This window comes from Anguilla anguilla, chromosome 13 (genome assembly GCF_013347855.1).
Source record: "Anguilla anguilla isolate fAngAng1 chromosome 13, fAngAng1.pri, whole genome shotgun sequence".
NCBI lineage: Eukaryota > Metazoa > Chordata > Actinopteri > Anguilliformes > Anguillidae > Anguilla > Anguilla anguilla.
The window spans coordinates 17,686,462-17,705,971 of record NC_049213.1 but is presented as its reverse complement, the minus strand read 5'-3'; the positions used below and the strand labels follow the sequence as shown (position 1 = coordinate 17,705,971).

General features: G+C 43.3%; 2 protein-coding genes across 2 annotated transcripts; one reads left to right on the top strand and one right to left on the bottom strand.

Moving 5' to 3' along the window:
• The first annotated feature begins 581 nt into the window (after positions 1–581).
• On the top strand, positions 582–1,731 carry her2 (hairy-related 2). The gene is made up of 2 exons (XM_035387311.1): positions 582–724; positions 846–1,731. The coding sequence occupies exons 1-2, from the start codon at positions 671–673 to the stop codon at positions 1,278–1,280; spliced, it is 489 nt and encodes a 162-aa protein (XP_035243202.1). The 5' UTR covers positions 582–670; the 3' UTR covers positions 1,281–1,731.
• Positions 1,732–5,849: 4,118 nt separating this feature from the next.
• On the bottom strand, positions 5,850–18,110 carry aldh4a1 (aldehyde dehydrogenase 4 family, member A1). Its single transcript, XM_035388872.1, has 15 exons — positions 17,894–18,110; positions 15,985–16,078; positions 15,128–15,220; positions 14,490–14,537; positions 13,994–14,149; positions 13,306–13,455; positions 12,720–12,794; positions 12,164–12,351; positions 11,484–11,557; positions 10,736–10,932; positions 9,150–9,197; positions 8,889–9,041; positions 8,203–8,324; positions 7,850–7,968; positions 5,850–7,632 (listed from the first exon to the last, which is right to left on the bottom strand). Exons 1-15 carry the CDS (start codon positions 17,932–17,934, stop codon positions 7,520–7,522), a joined length of 1,671 nt encoding a protein of 556 aa, XP_035244763.1. The 5' UTR covers positions 17,935–18,110; the 3' UTR covers positions 5,850–7,519.
• Between the last annotated feature and the right edge of the window lie 1,400 nt (positions 18,111–19,510).

Below are 19,510 nucleotides of genomic sequence, written 5' to 3'. Positions count from 1 at the left end.
TTTAAATTGCCTACTGTATTGTCTGTAACAGGTAGCCTATCATTAGCACGATACATATATGTAGTAACCTAAATATGTAGCATACATATAGCCTATTAAATCATCGCCCCAAAGGACTGACTCAGTGACAACTATAGGATTAATTATTTTTGGCGGGAAATAATAAATGCCTGAAATCCCTTAATCAGGAATAATGGGTCCCCTCTGGACTTTCGTTTGAATTTGCTTTTTGTCATTTTCCCGCCTTCTGCGCATATCTTTTTTACTTGAATGGTTGGACGTGTGGTCTCGGAATGTGGTCGCAGGGAAAACTGTTTGGGGCTGGGGGCTGAAGGGTCCTTTGGTGGTCAACTATTTCCCAGATTCTACACGATTCCACGGGTGCTCCCCATTATCGTCCACCCTCCACCTGTTCATGTGGAAGACGTCTATTATCCGCAGGCAATATGCTGTCAATTTACCATGAAGTAATTGAAGCCATCTCTATTGTCCTGCCTGTTCTGGTTTCTCATTGGCTGTGGAGTGTGGGAAACCCCTGTCCGGTTTAAACCCACAGTGTTTTACTCCGGCCAAGAAGTATAAATACAGGTCTCTGAGCAAGCTGGAGACCAGACAACTGCTTTCGCTACTCGACTTGCACAGACCGAAGAGTTCGCAGTCTACAATCAGTATGGCTCCTGTCAAAGTGTATAACACAGCCCTGACAACGAAAGAAAAAATTAAAGTAAGTACACATTTACAAACATGGTATATAATGTAATGTTAAGTTTATTTAGCTGCAGGCTAACGTGTGTGTTGTACGCGTGCAGTTGTCTAATCTTGTCCTATAATTTATTTTCCTCCAGATGAGAAAACCTGTTGTGGAGAAGATGCGCAGAGACCGTATCAACAACAGCATCGAGCAGCTGAAAGCGCTGCTTGAAAACGAGTTCAAAGCGAATCAGTCCAGCTCCAAGCTCGAGAAAGCAGACGTTCTCGAAATGGCCGTGTTTTATTTGCGGGGCAGTGCGTATCCAACTACCCAATGCCACTCGCCTGCTCCCCGCCAGAGCTACACGGAGGGATTCACCAAATGCCTGGAGGAAACTCTGCACTTCCTGTCCATGCACGAGCGATCCAAAGACTCTCAACACAAACTGCTGAAACACTTTCACCGGGCGGAATGGAAGGGTGACAGAGACCAGCGCAGCCCGGCGGTCGCAGAGCATTGCCCTACCGCCGTCCGTGCTCCAAAACGCGCTGGAACAAGCGACAGAAATCCGCTGTGGAGGCCGTGGTGAACGCGTCTTCGTCACAATTTAAGACTATGTCCATGTAAAATTCCAGAGGACGCATTGGCTTCTTGTGCAGCCATAGTTAAATCGTTCTCTAATGAGTAGGAAATGTTTATTCCCATTTTTAAATCTAACACTTGTAGACAAAAGTTGTCGTAAATTCTAATATTCTGTATAGAATGGTTTATTTTGTACACGTTTGCATTTAACAATGCTGTACTACTAACTTCACTGCTGTGAAGAGATTTTTTTTCTTTACATATTGTAAAAAATGTTGTCATTGCCTATCTCAGGGTTCTTCTGAGGGGGGATTTTTACGCTTTGTATTCAGATCTAGATCCCCAGCTTCTGGCTTGTGCTTCCTGTGTGATCGTGCATTTATCATATTGATAGTATTTTTGCACTTATTTCTATCATGCAATCTTGTGTGAAGAAAAATAAATCATTTAAAACAAATTAATGACTTGTTTCCTTCTGAGGTTTTATATGTGCAGCTGTTGTCAAAATTGGTTAAGGTGTGGGAAGGTAGTAGTTGTTGCATACACTGCTCATTACGTTACCAAATTGACATTATCACCATAAGTTGAGTGTCACTGGTCTTCATGTGAAGAATAAAATATTAGGCCTAGAGCGCAAAGTTAAAGTCACTGCCTTAACAGTAGTAGCCCGTAACCTGCCTCAGGAATAACACAAGTATTTTATTTCATAATACGAGTGTTAAAAAACATACACAAAAATAACTTATAGTTACTTCATCTGCATTCATATTTAACTTTAATTTAAATTTACTGGCAATATTGAGGCAAATATTTTTTGGACAAGAGTTGTTTGTCTTTTCGTCGATTAAATGGCCTGATCTTATTAAATTAACTTTGAGGCATGAAGGGAAATTTTGGGCGGGAAAAGCAAGGGAGCATGTTGACAAAGTCTGTTGAGGTTCACGTTTTCAAAGGGGGCCAATCCAGCTGCCGCCATCCTAAACAAAGCAGCAGCACCCGTCTCCAGAAGGGCATGAGCTCCAGCTTAAACGGCTTTCCCACACTCCCTCCACATTCAGTGCTTTCAAACGCCGGACAAAAGAAGTGTGCCCTATTTCGCAATTCAATACACGGTTTGATTCCCCAAGGGATGCTAAGTCGTCTATAATGTCCAACTGAAAATAGAGTTTACCAGTGATGCGAATAAATAAATGCAAGAAAAATACACCTGTAGAAGCTATTCTAGCCTATTACAGTTAACAGGCATGTAAGAAACAGGCTACTGGAACCCATGGAGACAAATATTAGTGTAAAATAAGGTGACTTTAAGCATTAAAGAGTCGCCTATGACATTTATTAAATATAAGACACGTGAAAAAGCTAAGCACTTGTACACGTAAATACTATTTAAGTACTGAAATACATTTTTGATATGAAAAAATCCCAGTGCCTTTTTTTCCAGTTGTTACCCAATCCAACACCTGCTGCATTGTAAGACTAGACCTATATGGTGTGTGTATGCAGGATGATTTCAAGAATCATTTGATGGACGGTTATTCCCTGGTGGTAAATTAAAGTGCAGGTTTAATCTCCATCTTTTATCCTTCATGATACTGTGAGAACTTCTCAGTGAGGGTAACTGTCCCTCAAATTTCCTCTTTGACTACCAATTAAATGTAAGTGCTGATTAAATAGTTTGGCTATATCACGGATTTGAATGACCTGCCCGTGAGAATGTTTAAACAAACAGGCAGTGCCCTGTGCCTGCCTTTTGTGGTTTTCAGCCAGACTGAGAACATTGGTGAGTCTTGGTTGTTTTGTGTAATGCGGTGTGTCTGGCAGGTGGGACAGGTGTATGGACACCTGGCGGCAAAGTTTATTGTGAGGGTGTAGGACTGGGGGAGGTGATGCGAGCATAGTCATTGCAGTTTAGTGCTGGCAACATGGGAGCTATGGCATAAAGCAAGGCCGGAGAGGGAGGGACAGACAGACAGACAGACACGCACGGGCAGGTGCCCGGAGCAGCACTGTGGCTTACAGATCAAAGTGAAGGGTGCGTGTGGACTGCCGGTTACTGTACACAACAGTGATAAACGAGACCACACCTGTGCTCTCATCAGACAAAGGTTTTACCAAAGGTGTTCTTTCCCAGATATACACAATCACTCTGAGACCAAAACCCTATTTACTGCTATGACTGGCTGCGTGGGACACAAGTGTGTGTGGGTGTGGGTGTGTAAGAGAGACAGAAAGAGAGAGATTCTGTTTCATTGTCAAGTACTGTATTTATTTTGTAAATATTGTATTGTATTTTAATGTATTGTGCATTCTTTGGCAATACACAATGGCAATTATATAATCATAATGCGAATAAGCCACATTGAGATTTAAAATTCACTCAAGAGTCAGTGCTGAGAGATGGGAAGACAAAAACCACAGTAGATGCACTTGTGAAGTTATAAGTTAATGCTTAGTCTAATAGTGTGGAAAATGTTTTCAAAGCCTTGTTCGGAGTAAACTGATAACCACTGTAAATTCAGTTCAGTGCAAATATTGTTGAGTGTTTATAAACAGGGAAGGTGGTACTCCTGATGGTTAAGTGAGTGTTTCTCAGTGCTGTGTGTGTCTGTTGGTTAGCAGTTGTCTTGCAGCTGCTTGGGGTCTCTATCTGAGGTCAGCCAGTTTGGGCGGGTCACCCACGGCTTCCAGTGAATCCATGTGAAACACAAAGAGGATTCTGGGACATCTGTGGAGACATTGTGGGAGGACCAGGGCATGAATCAAGCCTGCCCATTCAGCCCACGAGCCACTCTGCTCTGCCAACCCCGGGCACACATGCCCACCGGCACAAGGGGCACCGGCTGTCGGCAGCGCCAACAGAAGGCACGGTCACGTTTACCCGGTCTGTCCGCACAATGTCCCATTCTTCTGCCCTATACAGAGACGGACAGAACGCGCAGACGTGGACCCATGGGGGAACACAAAGGGGGACGCTCACATGACCAGCGCCTGCTCTTAAAACGGACAAGACGGTTGGTTACGGTTCTCGATTTAATCTCTTTGACTTGAAACATTTTCTCATCGCTGATACAAAGACACATATATGACACAGTCAAGATATTCCTGAATAACACTTCACAAAGCAGGGCCAATTTTTTACACTCCAGTTGTATCAGGAGCACTTCAAACATAAGAGAACAGCAGTGGCAGAGGCAGTACCAGAACTGGTGGCCATAGCAGCAGTAGCATGTATTACCCAGTGATATCCACTCAACTGTAGTTCAAAAATAACAAAGGGAAAATAGGTACTGTGCGCCACCTGCTGGGAGCTTTTTGAACTTGAAACAAGTACAGAAATCCATAGTTGCAACATTCTCCCACCACACTAAATTACTATTCCACAGTAAGCATAGCTACCTGCAATGTTACCTCAATTTTTTTGAATAGTCAACCAGGTTTCAAATCAGAGCCTGTCACCGTCGCCTCTGGGGGCAGCATGGTGATCCAGTCTCCACACACACCAACTGGTTGAACACGAGGCTGTGAATTATTAATATTTCCTGGCAAAAAAACAGAGGGATACTGCTCTGAAAGAGTTCACTCAACTTTACTGTAGGGGAGAGAGACAAGCTAGACATCTGAGACAGTGGAATAGTCTTACGCATCATTTCCTACAAGCCCAGGGACATCTCACAATTTTCACACCAAATCAACTTTACTATGAGTACATGAATATTAATTTATAGAACAGGTGCCAGTGTACTTCATGTATGATGGGCTGATGTTCAACCTGGGAAAGCTGAGCTTTACTAAATGCTTATCAGTTTCAGACAGTCAAGGTCTCACTAACGGTAGGTGTATGTAATGGGTTGCAGCCATTCGTTATAGGCATCCACCCAAAAGACCTGTTTCTGTTAAACATGGAGTGGCTCAAACAGATATGCAATGGGAGCACGATTCGGCCATTGCAAAAAATAAGGCAGAAATCTTATAAATGTTTAGCATTGTCAATCTGTTTTTGTTGATAGTCGATACATAATGGATTCATTAAAGCAGTTGATTACACAGATAATTCACTACACCTTCCTTGCTTCTTCCTTGCAAACTGGTTTGCAGATCTTAAGGTGAAAGAAAAACCAGCAAAACCTGTGGCCCTACAAGACAAGCACTGGGCATCCAAAATTTGAGCCATTGTACATATACCTGGCCTCTTATACAATCCTGTTTTCAAAAGTGCTCTGAATACTTACAGTCACCATACAGGACCGACTGAAAATGGCCATGCTGGTGCTAATTGATGCAGCGTGTCCTTTTTAAAAAAAAAATCTTCATAGGTGATAATCCATCCGTACGGATTTGTACATACTGGGTGTGACACAAATCAGCAAAACAGGGAATGCTCCAGAGCAGGTCGGAGAACTCCTGTACTAATCAATGAGTAACTGGCCAAGGCTTTGCCCAGGGAAGACTTCAATCTACAGAGCTCTCACACTCTTATGCACATGTGCTGGAAATAACTGCTCAACTGATGAAAGACGTTTAATTGTGTTTACAGGCTCGTTATAAGCAAACCGGTAATAAAACTGCTGAGCCATGGTCAGGGTGATGAATTAACAGCATTTATTTTCTGAGGAAGACGCACACGTTTATGATGTTCCAATTTGTCAACAGCATTCAGAAAGGACAGTCAATAATAATAAAAACAAAGAAAAGACACATAACACAGCAAAACAACTATTTGACCAAGCCATTTTGTCATTTTACTAAAACAAATGAAGAAGAATGTTTCATATTCCAAATATCACCCATCTCAGAATCATTCATTCAGGCACATGTTCAGTTACTATATTGCATTGCTGTATAGTTTATTTATTAATAAATGACTTTATGATGAATAAGTTAATTAACCATAATTTAAAATTTTAAAACTAAGAAAATAAATTGCCGTTCAGGGAGCAAGTTCAGCAGTTTAAAGGACAAATATAAAAATAATTTGCAACTTTCATTTGAGTAACATTGCCTGCATAATCCACTTTCCTTATTCGCTTAATAAAGTAATCATAGCTGCAATCATCATGGTAAATGTGTAAGCTGTCTGCCAAAGTGGAAAAGGTAACCGCCCACAACAGTCACAGCCCAGGGGCAAAGGGTCAGAGGTCAGGATGCCTGACTCCACCAATTAAAAATTTAGGGTTGGAGAGGCACAGGGCACTGATGAGGATATGTCTCAGAAAAGCCATTTGTTAATTTTGCTTTGAAAAACAAATACGTATACACTGAACACAGACGCTTCTGAAAAGTCTTGAATATTTTAAGCAACAAAGGACCAATCACAGAATTTATGTTTTATTCTGCTACCTCCTAAAATGAACCAACATCTCCCAGACAAAATGTTAACTGAACAAACTGCTGTTTGGCAGTGAGGTTAGCGAGGTAAACCATTAACTTTCTGCTCAAGGCCAATATTTCTAAAAGCAAAGATAGTACAACATTTTGCAGTCCAATGCTACAATACAACTTTTCCAAATGTGTTTCTTCCAATTAAGATATTAATATACAGGCGCATGTTTTAGTTTTCTTTTTTTCCCAAAAATAACCTCATTTCCTTGGCTAAGTAACATCTTCAATTTACCTTAAAAATTGTTGTGCCAGGGGCACAGTTAAAACTTTAATATAAAAGCCAGGAGTACCTTCTGAGGACAAAGGGTGAGACGCTAAATGACTTAAGTCTGCAGGTTTTTCAGCATTTTTCCAGGCGCACGGAGCGGTAGTTTACGGCACGGCCCGTTGACATTCCTTCCTGTTTCTAAGCCAAGCCAGCAGCGGCGCTCTTCTTCAGCATTACCTGGAGTGGAGTCCTACGTCTGTAGAACCACGCTAGACCGCTCACCTCAGTGCCGGTTCACACTGAGGTGAGTGCAGTGGCCAGGCAAGCCAGGCAGAGTCTGTTCCTTCTCCCCTCTCAGACACAATGAGAGGAGGTTGGATTAGCGATCCCTTTTCATAAATACTGCATCATCCCATATTTGTACCACGCAGTGCTGGGGGACTGTGGACCCCCCTCCCTCTTTAGCTGGCTCAGCTACAGGTCAGTGTAAGCTCTGTTCCAGAGGAAGGTGGGCTCCTGTAACAAGTAGATACATTTTTCTGTGTCTCCAGTGATAGGTAGAAAAGATAAGGCGGAAGAGGATGGGGGTTCACTGCTGTTCTGGGGTTAGGCAAGGTAGGGTGGGGGTGTGGGGAGAAAGGGGAAAATCAAGTTCCCTCTCAACCCATGTAGGGGTACTTCCATTCTGTCAGCGGAACATGGGTCGCCTTGACAACCTGCGGAGAGGTCCACCTTAGGACGTAGTTTGGACCACCGGGCTTGTCATTAGTGCCTGTGTACGAGCGAGAGTTTGAGACAGGGTTATACTATGATCTGGTGCACAAAGTGAAAATATGTCTGCTGTAAACAGGGCAGCTGACAATGCAGTGGTCTGAACCTCGACTTCTCTTTGAACCTTAGGCTGTGTGCTGGACTCCTAGATGACACACTGCTTGTATAGCCTTACATATCTAGATTTCGTGCAGAACGAATGGTTTTGCCATGCTTACCTGACGCTCTCGCACCCCCGAATGGTTGCTGGGCAACAACGGACCCAGTGGATTTGTCATTCACGTAGTAGTTCCCGGCAGCATTCCGCAGGGCCTTGGCAGCTTCATCCACCACATTCCTGAAAGGAATGGCGGGAGTGGGTTATTCTTTGGCACAGGGCCAGAGTAATGAGTCAGAGTAACGCTCTCTTACCGAACAGAGGCTTTTATACGACTGCAACAGCTGGCACTGTGAGAGTCATTCTTTACAATAAGTATAAGTTAGTCAGGTTTAACAACAGAGACAGCACTATTTTACTACTTGCTCAACAGTGTTAAATATATCTTTGCAAATATATGAGTGGATGACCTACTTATCAAGGGCGAAGACGGCTCCCGTCAGAGCGTAGGGGGAAGTGCTGTCGATCAGCTTCAGCACGTCTTTGTACTCATTCTCAGGGTACACGTAAACGGTCAGGACGGGGCCAAAAATTTCCTGCAGAGGACAGTACAACTGATATCAAACTGCAGACGCTGATATCAGTCGTCTTATATACCACTGTTGCAAACAAACATATAAAACAAGGACATGGATTTTCATATGCAGAAGCTGGATCAAGCAAACTTAAATAAAACTTCCAAACTCATTTCAGTGCACACTGCTGCAGACATTTCACTGTCCCCTTCCTGTAAAAGGGGAGGGCAGACTCTAAGTAGGAGCTGGACACACACGGGCTGGGAAGATGGCCGTTATGCAGCAGCGGCCTGCCTGCGCACCCAAGCGTGAAATCCGCGGGTCGCGGAGGCTTCCGCTAAATAAACAGGTCAGGCAGAGCCCCGAGCGCCAGCGAGCCCAGCGGCCGGGTGCAATCGCCCGGTTAAGCCTGCCGCCTCTCGCCACGAGCTCACCGCCGCGGTGGTCCGGGATTCTGCCTCCTCTCTCACGCCGGTCACTCATCCCACTCCTTTCAACAGCCATATCCCACAATGCACCTGCCGGCAGCCTCGGAAAATCTCAAGCGTAACAGCAAAGCACCGGCATGGATCCCCCCTCCCGTACCTCGTTCATGATAGCGTCCCGTGGGTCCTTCGTCTCGATGATGGTTGGCTCCACAAAGTAACCCTTGCTGCTGTCACAGTTTCCCCCAGCAATGACAGTCAGGTTAGGGGAAGACTTGGCGTGGTCCAGCCATTTTGAAATACGGGCAAAGGACTGGAGGAGGCAGAGGAGGGAATACCTCTTATTAAAAATCCATGGACCAAGACGGATTACACAAAAGTGTTGTACACATTAGCACTGGATTTGCATGGGGGTACATACCTTGTCATCAATGACTGCAGAGAAGAAGGTGCTGAAGTCATCCACAGGCTGGAGGGAGGGATGGAAGGGGGCGGGCGGACAGACAGACAGGTCACAAAATTAACTTTTTGCATCACATAGTATCTTGTTAACTATATTAACTAGCATATAACCGTGTCCTCTTGACAGTTGATGTTTAACTGCTATGGTGAAGTCGGTTGAGAGGGGCTGGAGAACAACAAAGCAGGGAAATTGAATGGCTCTTCAGTGATTTTAAAGAAGTGTCATCCACGTGTGTTAAAAAATGCCTTTTCCCTTAATCTTATTCACTGATGAATAGTGTGTGCAGTATGAGGAACAGCGAGGACATAAATGTTTCAGAATTCTTCTGAAAGTGTCTATTTGGGAAATTCTGATTTGCTTCAAGCCATAAGGTAAATCACCCAGAGCATAACAAGGTACTTCGTTTCCTGTCATTGCTAACAATGTGAGTGATTTGCAAAATGAGCTGTATGAAACTAACGTGCAAAAACACATAGCACTAGTACAGAAGCTGCCTTAGGCCAGTGCATCCACTGAAAGTTTCATATTACATTACAGGAAGTTAGCAGACACTCTTATCCAGAGTGACTTACACAACTTTTTACATAGCATTTACATTGCACCCATGTATACAGCTGTATATATACAGGTTAAGTACCTTGCTCAAGGGTACAATGGCAGTGTCCTGGGAATCGAACCTGTAACCTTTAGGTTACAAGACCAGCTCCTTACCCATTATACTACACTGCTGCCTCACATGCTTTGTTCACTATACAACTTAATGAAAAGAGAAAATAAAAGAGAAAAAGCACTGTCCTGTAGATGAACTAAGGTGTATGTTCTGTTTTGCCCTGGTAAGCAAAACATCTATTGTTTATCCACCTGTGCCAACAAGCGCCCTTGAACTGTCCATAGCACTCCTTGTTTTTCTACTATCCTAACTTTGGGGTACTCTTTACATATGCAGACATACTATAAAAAAAGCCTGCATTGCCTCCCCCCAGAGATGTTTTGCACTCCTGAGTGCAGAGATTTCTCTATGCTGCATGTCATAAAGAAGCCTAACAGCCCTAAACAGAAAGTGGCCATTTTCCAAGACAAGCCCAGACTGGGCCTTGGGCTCCTCCTGTGTATGCTGCCTTTTGTTCCAACCATAAGTACAGCTCCTGAATTTTAACTGGAGCGTATTTGTTCTTAATGAAATCACTTTTAAAGTCTGCTGAAGGATAACTTACACTCTTAAGGCCATTATGTCAGATCAGTTCTCAAAACACGGAATTCTTTCGTTTTTTTTGTAATGTGCTATGTAGCAAATGGCTCCTTTAAAATTCAGTTTAATTGAATAAAAAACGCTGCCTGAGTAGTGAGGGGAAAGAATAAGGGAAAAACATACCCGTCTTTAAAACAACCTGAACTGATCAAGGCCTTGGACACAACAAAAACCAGGGGCTCCCAAGGGAGGGGTGTCTGCTTTGCAAGCTATTACACTAACGGGTACCGCAGGGGTGGAGAGAAACGGGGTCAGGCCCAGCGAAAGCGAGCGCATGCATTGTCGTCTCACTCACGTCTCCCACTTTGAGCTCTTTGTGCAAAGCCAGGATCTCCTGCTTGATCTGGGGCCACAGAGAGTCCGGCACGTACATCCTGGAGCAGGCCGAGCACTTCTGCCCCCCGTACTCGAACGCCGAGCGGATGGTCCCCGTCACCACGCTCCGCACGTCCGCCGACTTGTGCACGAAGTGAAAGTTCTTCCCCCCGCACTCTGCACCGCGAGAAATGCACAAACACTTCACATCGCACCAACTGGGAGAGTCTTACAGCATCAGCCACGCAAAACAAGAGCCTTACCATAATACAGCCTGGCTTTACATAGTCAAACATTCGGTGTTAAAACAACTATGACAGAGCACATTTTAATTATTTATCCAGGTTAGTTATTTTACCATGAAAAAGCCCTTGAAAGAGAATGAAACCTCTTTCACTAGGGAGGACCTGCATACATTTTACCCCCTTGAAATTAAATATAAAAATATTTTAAATGCTTAAGTTGAATTAACACAGAATATTTTGCTGTGTGGCCATGTGTGCAACAGTCAAAAGGGAGCCAATATTTCTGATAGCCCCAAACACAGTCCTCCACTTTCCATGGTTTCACTGTGTACACCTTCTAATGGGGACAGGGGGTCATAAGAAACATTATCTAAGCTTCTAAAGACTAGGAAAGATAGATTATCTAAATCTTTAAAAAGTGAAGATAAGGCTAGAGGGGAATGAGGCCATTATCTCTCTGCGTACGCTCCTGACAGAACCCACCTCCTCCCACTCGCGGGAAGTTCCTGTAGTGATCCAGGTTCTGGGCTACCTGCTTCCACAGCCGCTTGAAGGTTCTGGGAAAAGGAATAGGCTTTTATTGCCTCCAGAACAACAAAATGTAAGACCTGAATTTGTGCAATAAAGAGGCATGTGGTACCTTACTCACTATGGTGCCTGTAATAAAGGGTATTTTGCCTGGCTGACATTGTACACAGTTATACTTTGGCTATACGAAATACAATTCATATTTGTATTGACTATTGTTATTGGTCAAATGGTGTTCAAACATGTTGAACTTTGACCTGGTCCCTGGCCACACAGGGTATAAACCACAGATTTAAGTCATTCAGACTGGTACAGACTGGGAGAATGGTACAGAGGGATACACAAATACCTGCAGACATATCCATACATAATACGAGTACAGATGGGTATAAACAGGTAGAACTGCAATATAGGCAGGCAGAGAGAGGTACATGGGTACAGAGGGATCCTGTAACATAGGCAGACACAGAGGGCTAATGACAAGTACTTTTTGGTATCGCGACATATGCAATTATAGAGGGGTAATGACTAATACTTAGGGGTATCGTGACATATGCAGGTACAGAGGGGTAATGACCAGTACACAGGGGTATCATGACATAGGTCGGTATAAAGAGTCATAGACAGGGACATACGGGACGCTGCCAGTGAAGTTGATGCCTGCCAGGTGCTCAGAAGCGGTGATGGTGTCCCCGAACACGGGCCCGTCGGCCGGCACAAACTGGATGATGTTTGGCGGGAGGCCGGACTCCCTCAGAATCTTGTAGACGGCGTAGCTGGCAGACATGGCCGTGTCGCTGGGCTTCCACAGGACCACGTTACCCTGGCAACCACACAGAGCCATTTAGTCCCGGGGCTAATTGACCCACGACCTGGACAGCTGCACCATGCATGGCTGCTCAACCTGGGCTTTCCTTTCTGCCACGGATTTACCATCCTGTTTCAGCTACCGCAATCATTGTCCCAGCTGAACCGACTGAACTCTTCTGTTAGCGTTCAAAGCAGTGCTCTCCCTCCCCCAGAGCATCGCCCAGCAGACCCACAAGCCTTCTCACACAGCGGCGAGCCACAAGAAACACAACACCTGAACACCTGAAATAAACTTCACCAGCCGACTTATCATTGCGCAGTGATCCTCCGCTGTATGCATTTCAGTCGTTGCGTTCTGTGAAAGACCTGAACGAGACTCACCATGAGGGCCGGGGTCCCCGCCAGGTTCCCTCCGATGGCCGTGAAGTTAAAGGGGGCGACAGCGGCTACGAAGCCCTGGAGGAGAGCGGATCAGCCAATCAAACGTGAGCGGAGCCAGCGCTTTCCGCGTAGAAGACAAAATGAAACCACACGCAAGCCCTCTCAAAAGCAAAAAACAAAAGAGCTGAGCACAGTGTGCAACTGCCTTCATTGTGCCGTAACAAGACCTAAAAAAACCATAGATAGTGTGAAATCAATAATATATTTTATGATCACTCGGATTACAATACAAATGTATAGTGAATTGGCTAAATCAATATTATTAATAGGTTTTTCCACACTAAATTCCATATTCCTACTTTAAAGACAAAATTCCTTCAAAATAATACAGAAATATATGAAACTGCTACTTGGGAAGGAGGAGGACAGTTTTTTGAAAACATACAAAAGAAAAAACAATGTGTCAGCTTTATTAAAATTGAAGTTATTAAAAATAAGAAGCTCATATTCATTTAATGCCGTTAGTGACTGAAGGTGTAATCATACAGTGAAGTGTCATGTGACAGGCAGAGCTGAGGGCACTCACCTCCAGACCTCGGTACAGCATGGTGTTGGTGCTGCCGTCGCTGTCCAGAGGCTGCTGCTGCTCCAGCTCCACGGCGTACTTGGCGTTGAAGCGGAAGAAATCGATCAGCTCTGCAGCAGCGTCGATCTCCGCCTGCACAACCGTCTTACCCTGCAGGGCAGAGCCAGTGCAAGTGTTATATACTCCCAACATGCCCCACACAACACAACACAACACAACACAACACCACATCTACAATCCAACATCTCCTACAGTACATCTACAATCCAACATCTCCCACAGTACATCTACAATCCAACATCTCCCACAGTACATCTACACTCCAATATCTCTCACAGTACATCTACACTCCAACATCACCCACAGTACATCTACACTCCAACATCTCCCAGATCACTCCTCTTCTGCGCTGCCAACATATCCTATGCATATCCTATAGCCCGACCTCCCCAATGCTCAAACAGTAAGTAACCCATTATCAGCTACATTTACACAGTACAGACAAGAACTGCCCAATTTTGTGAAGAAAGCAGCAAGCTACAGAGAAAGCACCTAATCTGGGATAACTGGCTGTCCAGTGGGGCATTGCAACAACCCTAGCCCATCACAGTCAAAGCACTTTCAAAGAATGCAGAAGTTGTAATGTAGAGATTGCAAGATGGTGGCAGAAGAGGGTGTGGCACAGTACCTGCCCAATCATAGTCTTAGCCAGCACCTCAGCCCTCCTGGGCCCACTGATCATGTCAGCAGCCTTGAAGAGAACCTGGGCTCGGTCCTGGACGGGCTTCAGGTCCCACTCCCTGCGGGCAGCTACTGAGGCCAATATGGCCCGATTCAGGAGGTCCTGGAGAAACAGAACCAACAGGGGTAAGGGTGAGGAGGGCTGCGGGGACTCCACCAACAGAGTATAAATAGGACAGTTTTACATAGAGAAAAGGTTTCATATTCAGTACTTTAAAAGTGTTCATACAGTCCCTATTCACTGCAAAAATCTTCAGTTCCCTATTCAAACGTAATATACCGTTAAGGAATGGTTACTGTGTGAATGCAGAATAGCAGATGCATAAACAGAATCTCATACAGGATATTATACAGTAGCTGCATTTGCAGAAACCTTGCAGATTCATGATAACTATGATAGACTCCTCGCCTTTTCAGTAATTGACAGAAGACATTTAGCTTACCTTGTCAGCATAGCAAAACTTGGCCACTTTGTGAGAGTGATTGAAGGGCTAAAACAAAAGCAAAAATGTATTAAAAGATGAGACTTTTTTTGGAACAACAATAGCAAGAAAAACAAAACCAAAATGACCACGCTGTGACCGAGTACCTGCCATCCGCAAAAAAAAAAAGAAAAGATTTTATCCAACATCCACTGCAGGCTGCAGCGGCTATTTAACACATTAATACATTAATACATTAATACAGAACCATGTATAAAACAGGACATAGCATACTATCAAAATAAAAAATGCATTTAGTACAACATAAACATGCAATATGTTGCAAAGAAGGTAATATCACCCAAGATAGGCCAAAAAGCTTTATTATGCCTCAAAGTGTCAAAAATATGTAATCTTCTATTAAAATAACGAAACCAGAAACAACAGGTTCTGCACCATTACTGACCACACAGGCAGTCACTTCAGACATTTCAAGAACACTGTTCTCCAAAATTGAGTACCCCATCAGTGCTCAGAAGCATACTCCTCAGTCTAGGAGCGAATGTTATGTCCCTGATCCTAAGGCCTGCACAGAGCACACAGTGGGGTCATTTTGCTGCAGTATCTGACAGGCTTGGCAGCTGATTGGCATTGCTCACCGACAGCTGGTATCTGATGTCTTTGGTCCAGACATGCTCGTCTCCCACCACACAGGGAATTTCCTCAGTCTTACCCTTCAGCTCCTGCAGGGCCTGCCAACCAAACACCATCGTGGGAGTATTAATAGAATAGCAATACAATATTTAATGATTTCAGGTTTGATACACCACAGAAATACTAAATGATTCTAGGATTTCATACACCACACCACAGCTGTCACTTTCCTCGGGTATATATCAGACCCTAGTGGTATACGAGGCAGGGACAGAAAAGTTTTTTTTGTTGTTTTTAAAAAAAAAAAAATCTTTTCTGGGCTGCCTGACAGTATGCCCTGCTAAAACACACAGACTTCCGTGTAGTGCTGCTGCCCATAGGCACAGAACAGAAGTGTGGTCAGACTGAGAAGCACATGATTGGCTGTAGCACCACTAAGAGAGGAAGGTTTCAGCCAACAGGGTTGTCCCATGTTTTTTTTTCACAAGAGCAACTCCTGCAATCGATCAGGCACCTGCACTCTGTCCATGCCAACAAGGGCACAATGTCTACTCCACTGATGCAATGATAGCACAACTCAGCTGGTGGACTGCAGAGTGAGAAAGGTAGCAGGTGGCAGCACACACTTCAGAGAAGATGCATGTTGGTCTGAACTCAATGCAAATTAGAACAAAGGAAAAATAAATAGGCCATCAATACTGGTTGACGTACAACTGTCTTCCCACCAGCATGATGGAGTTGTTTGCTACTGAAGCCTATTGATTCAGCTGGGCTCAATATAATCTTCTCTGCAGTGAGTAGGACCCCTACCGCTATGGACAACTCCGTGCATGCATGTGTATGAGAGTGTATGCTTGTTCACCTTTAGTAGCTCCGCCCTCTCTTTGCTCCCCTCCTTAAACCCCAGGATGGGTTCATTCTTCACTTCAACAGCTGCACAGGGAAACGTCCTGAAACTACACACACAAACAAACAAACACACACATGATCACACACACAGGCGCGCACACATGCATGCGCACACACACACACATGTATGCATGCACGCACGCGCACACACACACACACACGCACATACACTCACAATCAGTAATCTGGTCGCTCCTCAGATCTCGCATTATCAACTGTTCGCGGAGTAAGCGCTTCCACACACAGTAACTGGCTGACCTTCAACATACAGTGGTCTGTCGTGCACTTTCAACTGACTCACTGCCTGGTCCAAAGACTCTGATCTGCACTACAGCCTTTCTGTAGCCTCAAAAACTCTCCATAAGGAATATGATATATGTTTAATTATTGTCACTGATATGTACAAATACAGATGTTGCATGTGTGTGAGTGTATGTATTTATAGCTAGTTAAACTGCTGAAAATCCTAAAATACAAGACCCACGATCCAGTCCAAAACATACAACAACCAACAATTGTCCTTTTCAGCCGGGTTTTAGATTGGTATTTCTGGCACCAAAGGGGAGACCACTGTTGCACAGTCAGTAGGGTGGCCAACTCTAAACCCATATACAAGTATTCTATGTATTGTACCCTCCCTCCTTCCCCTACCTAAACAAAGCGAGAAAAAAATACAAGGGCAAACTATCTCCTCTCCTTCAAAAACATTTTTAATGGCACCACAAATCAGTTAAGCATGCTACCAAGCTGTCTGACCTCTGATACCTCAGCAGGCACAGTTCAGTCCAGTCCTGTTTGCTTTCCAAATGTCACCAGTTAGTTTTTGGCTCAAAAGCTCTTCTGTCAGCCAAAAAATTGTCTAACTGTACTTAACTATGCCCCAAGAGTATAGGAGCGGCCCAAGAGTATAAGAGTATAATGGTTAAAGCATTTTTTCTGTGTCAATACATTATCAGGACTGGAACAGAAGGATATCAAAAACTCAACAGGACACAACATAGCTAATACTGGAAATAATGTAGCAGACTGAACGTGTCCAGCACTGTTTTTACATATAACATACAAGCAAAAAGATTTACTCTCTTTGCAGCAGCTTGATATTTTTTCAAATTCAAATGTAACAGACTAAGCACACCAAGAGGACAAAATCTGATAGATTACTTATACCTACTGACCTTAGCAATGACAGTTTAAGCAAAATGAACTAGCCAGTCCAGAACGATGCTATGGTTTAGGATGAATTGAGGTTCTGCAAGTAACGTTGTAAGGCCTACCTAGGTGTCAACTAGCCTAACATTAGTTCATTTTTTTCTCACCAAATTGCAGATCAGGTAAATTATCCTAATTTATTTATTTTTCCTTCTTTTGGAGTGGGGGGGCTTTATTTAAACACTAGCTTGTCACCTACTTCTTGGTCTTCTGAGCACGAAGTTTATAATTGCTACCGTCGAATTGCCCTTATGAACGAGTGGTTTAAACAAATGAGACAATAAAGGTATCCTAGCAAAGGAACCTGGGTAACCACATAGATTTACTGTAGTACCCACGAGCAATACAATATTTTCACGTGCTATACTAAACCGAATAACCAGATTCAGACATTTTTCTTGGTGTTTCTGGAATTGCAAAGTTGCTAAAATGGTCGTTGCGTAATACCAACAGGACCTGACTTACAACTGTTGGCAAGTGGTACTGCCAAGTCAATGAATTTGACTTGCAGAAACGGGCGCTGGGTTGGCCATATTCCCAGCATGAACGCAGCTAAATTAGCGAGCTAACGTTAACTATGATGCATTAGCCATTCTGAAACGTAAGTAGTCTAGGTGAATGAGGGTCGTTTGCGCTCGCGTGAGGATACGTACCTTCTCAAAGACTGATACAGCGCCGCTCTCATTCGCAGCATGCTTCAGAGAAGATTAAACACAACAGGCAAATAATAAATAAAAATAAGGGTTAAAAATCTGTCTAAAATGATGCTATTCCACTGTGTTGCACCTAATCGATAAGATACACAACCCACCCCAACTGTCCTGAAAGTAAAACTGCCTTCCTGTATCGCGAGTGCAGACTATTTTAGACTATACCACTACAATTAAGGGGAATTCCATTATAATTGACCGTTTTAATTAAGACCAAAAGCGTGCCAAACTATTCACATTCAGTAAAGGTTGCTTTTAAACAACAGCATCGTTAGTCATTTATTGTAAAGTTAATCTGGTTTTGTTTCATATTCAATTTTTCTTGCGATGGACCTAAGATTCCTCCACACCTGTTTTTTTTTTCTAAATGGAAAGTACGAGAGGCTTAGTGGGCGAGTCTGTGCATGGCCATTCAGCGAAGGAGAAAAACTCCACAGCCAATCATAGAGCACTCGTTTTTTATTTTGGAGGCTCTATTTTTAAATGGCTGGGATCAACCATCATCACTGCACACGCGTGTTGGCATTTTAAGTCTCAATAAATAAGACTTGTAGGTGTCCTGTATGGGATCATGTAGGCTTGATATTATACCGATTCAGCTGTTTAATTTGTGACGTATTTCTATATTGTGTATTGGCTTAATGGATGCTTTTTGTCTGCCTATGTGATAACTTGTGTTTCTATTGATATTTGTATTCGTTAGGAGGTTGGCTACATTATTCGAGCTCCAACCAAAATTTCATGTGATTAGCATGAAAACAGACAGCAATTTACAGGAAAAACATTGTTTACCACACTAAGGCAAAATTAAGCTAGAAAAAATTGACTGCCAGTCCTGGGTTTAAAGAATGTCAGACATCAAACATTTTAGGCATGTACTATACAAGCTAACGCATAATTTCAGCGCACAAATGTATTAAACTTCTACACGTCTACCAGTAATGAAACGACAATTTTGGGAAATCGATATTGCATTGGTTATATATGTTCCATGCATCTGCTGAGCTTGAACGAAGTGTGGCAGGAAAGATGAGATGCAATATTTTGGATATGTGACATAAATTCAATACTTTCAGTGCATTATGCAGAAGAAATCTTTGGAACTTGACAGAAATTTGTTTCCAGAACAACCTCTTTAGGATGGTAAGCACTAAGTCTCTTATTAGGACCAGTATCTGCATTCTTACTATACTGTGAAATACTGTGCCATTCGTACATTTGAAAGGGTTCTTTATTTTTTAAAAAAAGAACTCCGAAACTAACTAGCTGAAACAAATTATACCACAACTGCACAGACCGTTTTGGACGCAAGCATCGGAGCTCTGTATGCCTCAAAGTAGTAAAAATGGTGTGATCAATTGAAATAAATCTGGTTCTTCTACCCCTGTTAAAACTCCAGTTTTGCACCAAAGACAAAGAGATGAATTGATTTATGAACATTATATCGGTGTTGACTTAACTCAAAAGTAAACTGCATTTACTGTAACCAAACAAAATGTATAAAATGTGTGATTCTGAACAAATTTCAGTGATGTTTCACAGTTGTGCTTTATGCAAAAG

What these genes read in the sequence shown, in the direction of transcription:
- her2 (XM_035387311.1), top strand. Translation starts at nt 671, where the DNA reads ATGGCTCCTGTCAAAGTGTATAACACAGCCCTGACAACGAAAGAAAAA. An exon ending in CAACGAAAGAAAAAATTAAA is followed by an intron (nt 725 to 845) that starts GTAAGTACACAT and finishes ATTTTCCTCCAG; the next exon opens with ATGAGAAAACCTGTTGTGGA.
- aldh4a1 (XM_035388872.1), bottom strand. Translation starts at nt 17,934, where the DNA reads ATGCTGCGAATGAGAGCGGCGCTGTATCAGTCTTTGAGAAG. An exon ending in AGAGGGCGGAGCTACTAAAG is followed by an intron (nt 15,221 to 15,984) that starts GTGAACAAGCAT and finishes TTTGGTTGGCAG; the next exon opens with GCCCTGCAGGAGCTGAAGGG. An exon ending in CTTCCCGCGAGTGGGAGGAG is followed by an intron (nt 10,933 to 11,483) that starts GTGGGTTCTGTC and finishes CTCGCGGTGCAG; the next exon opens with AGTGCGGGGGGAAGAACTTT.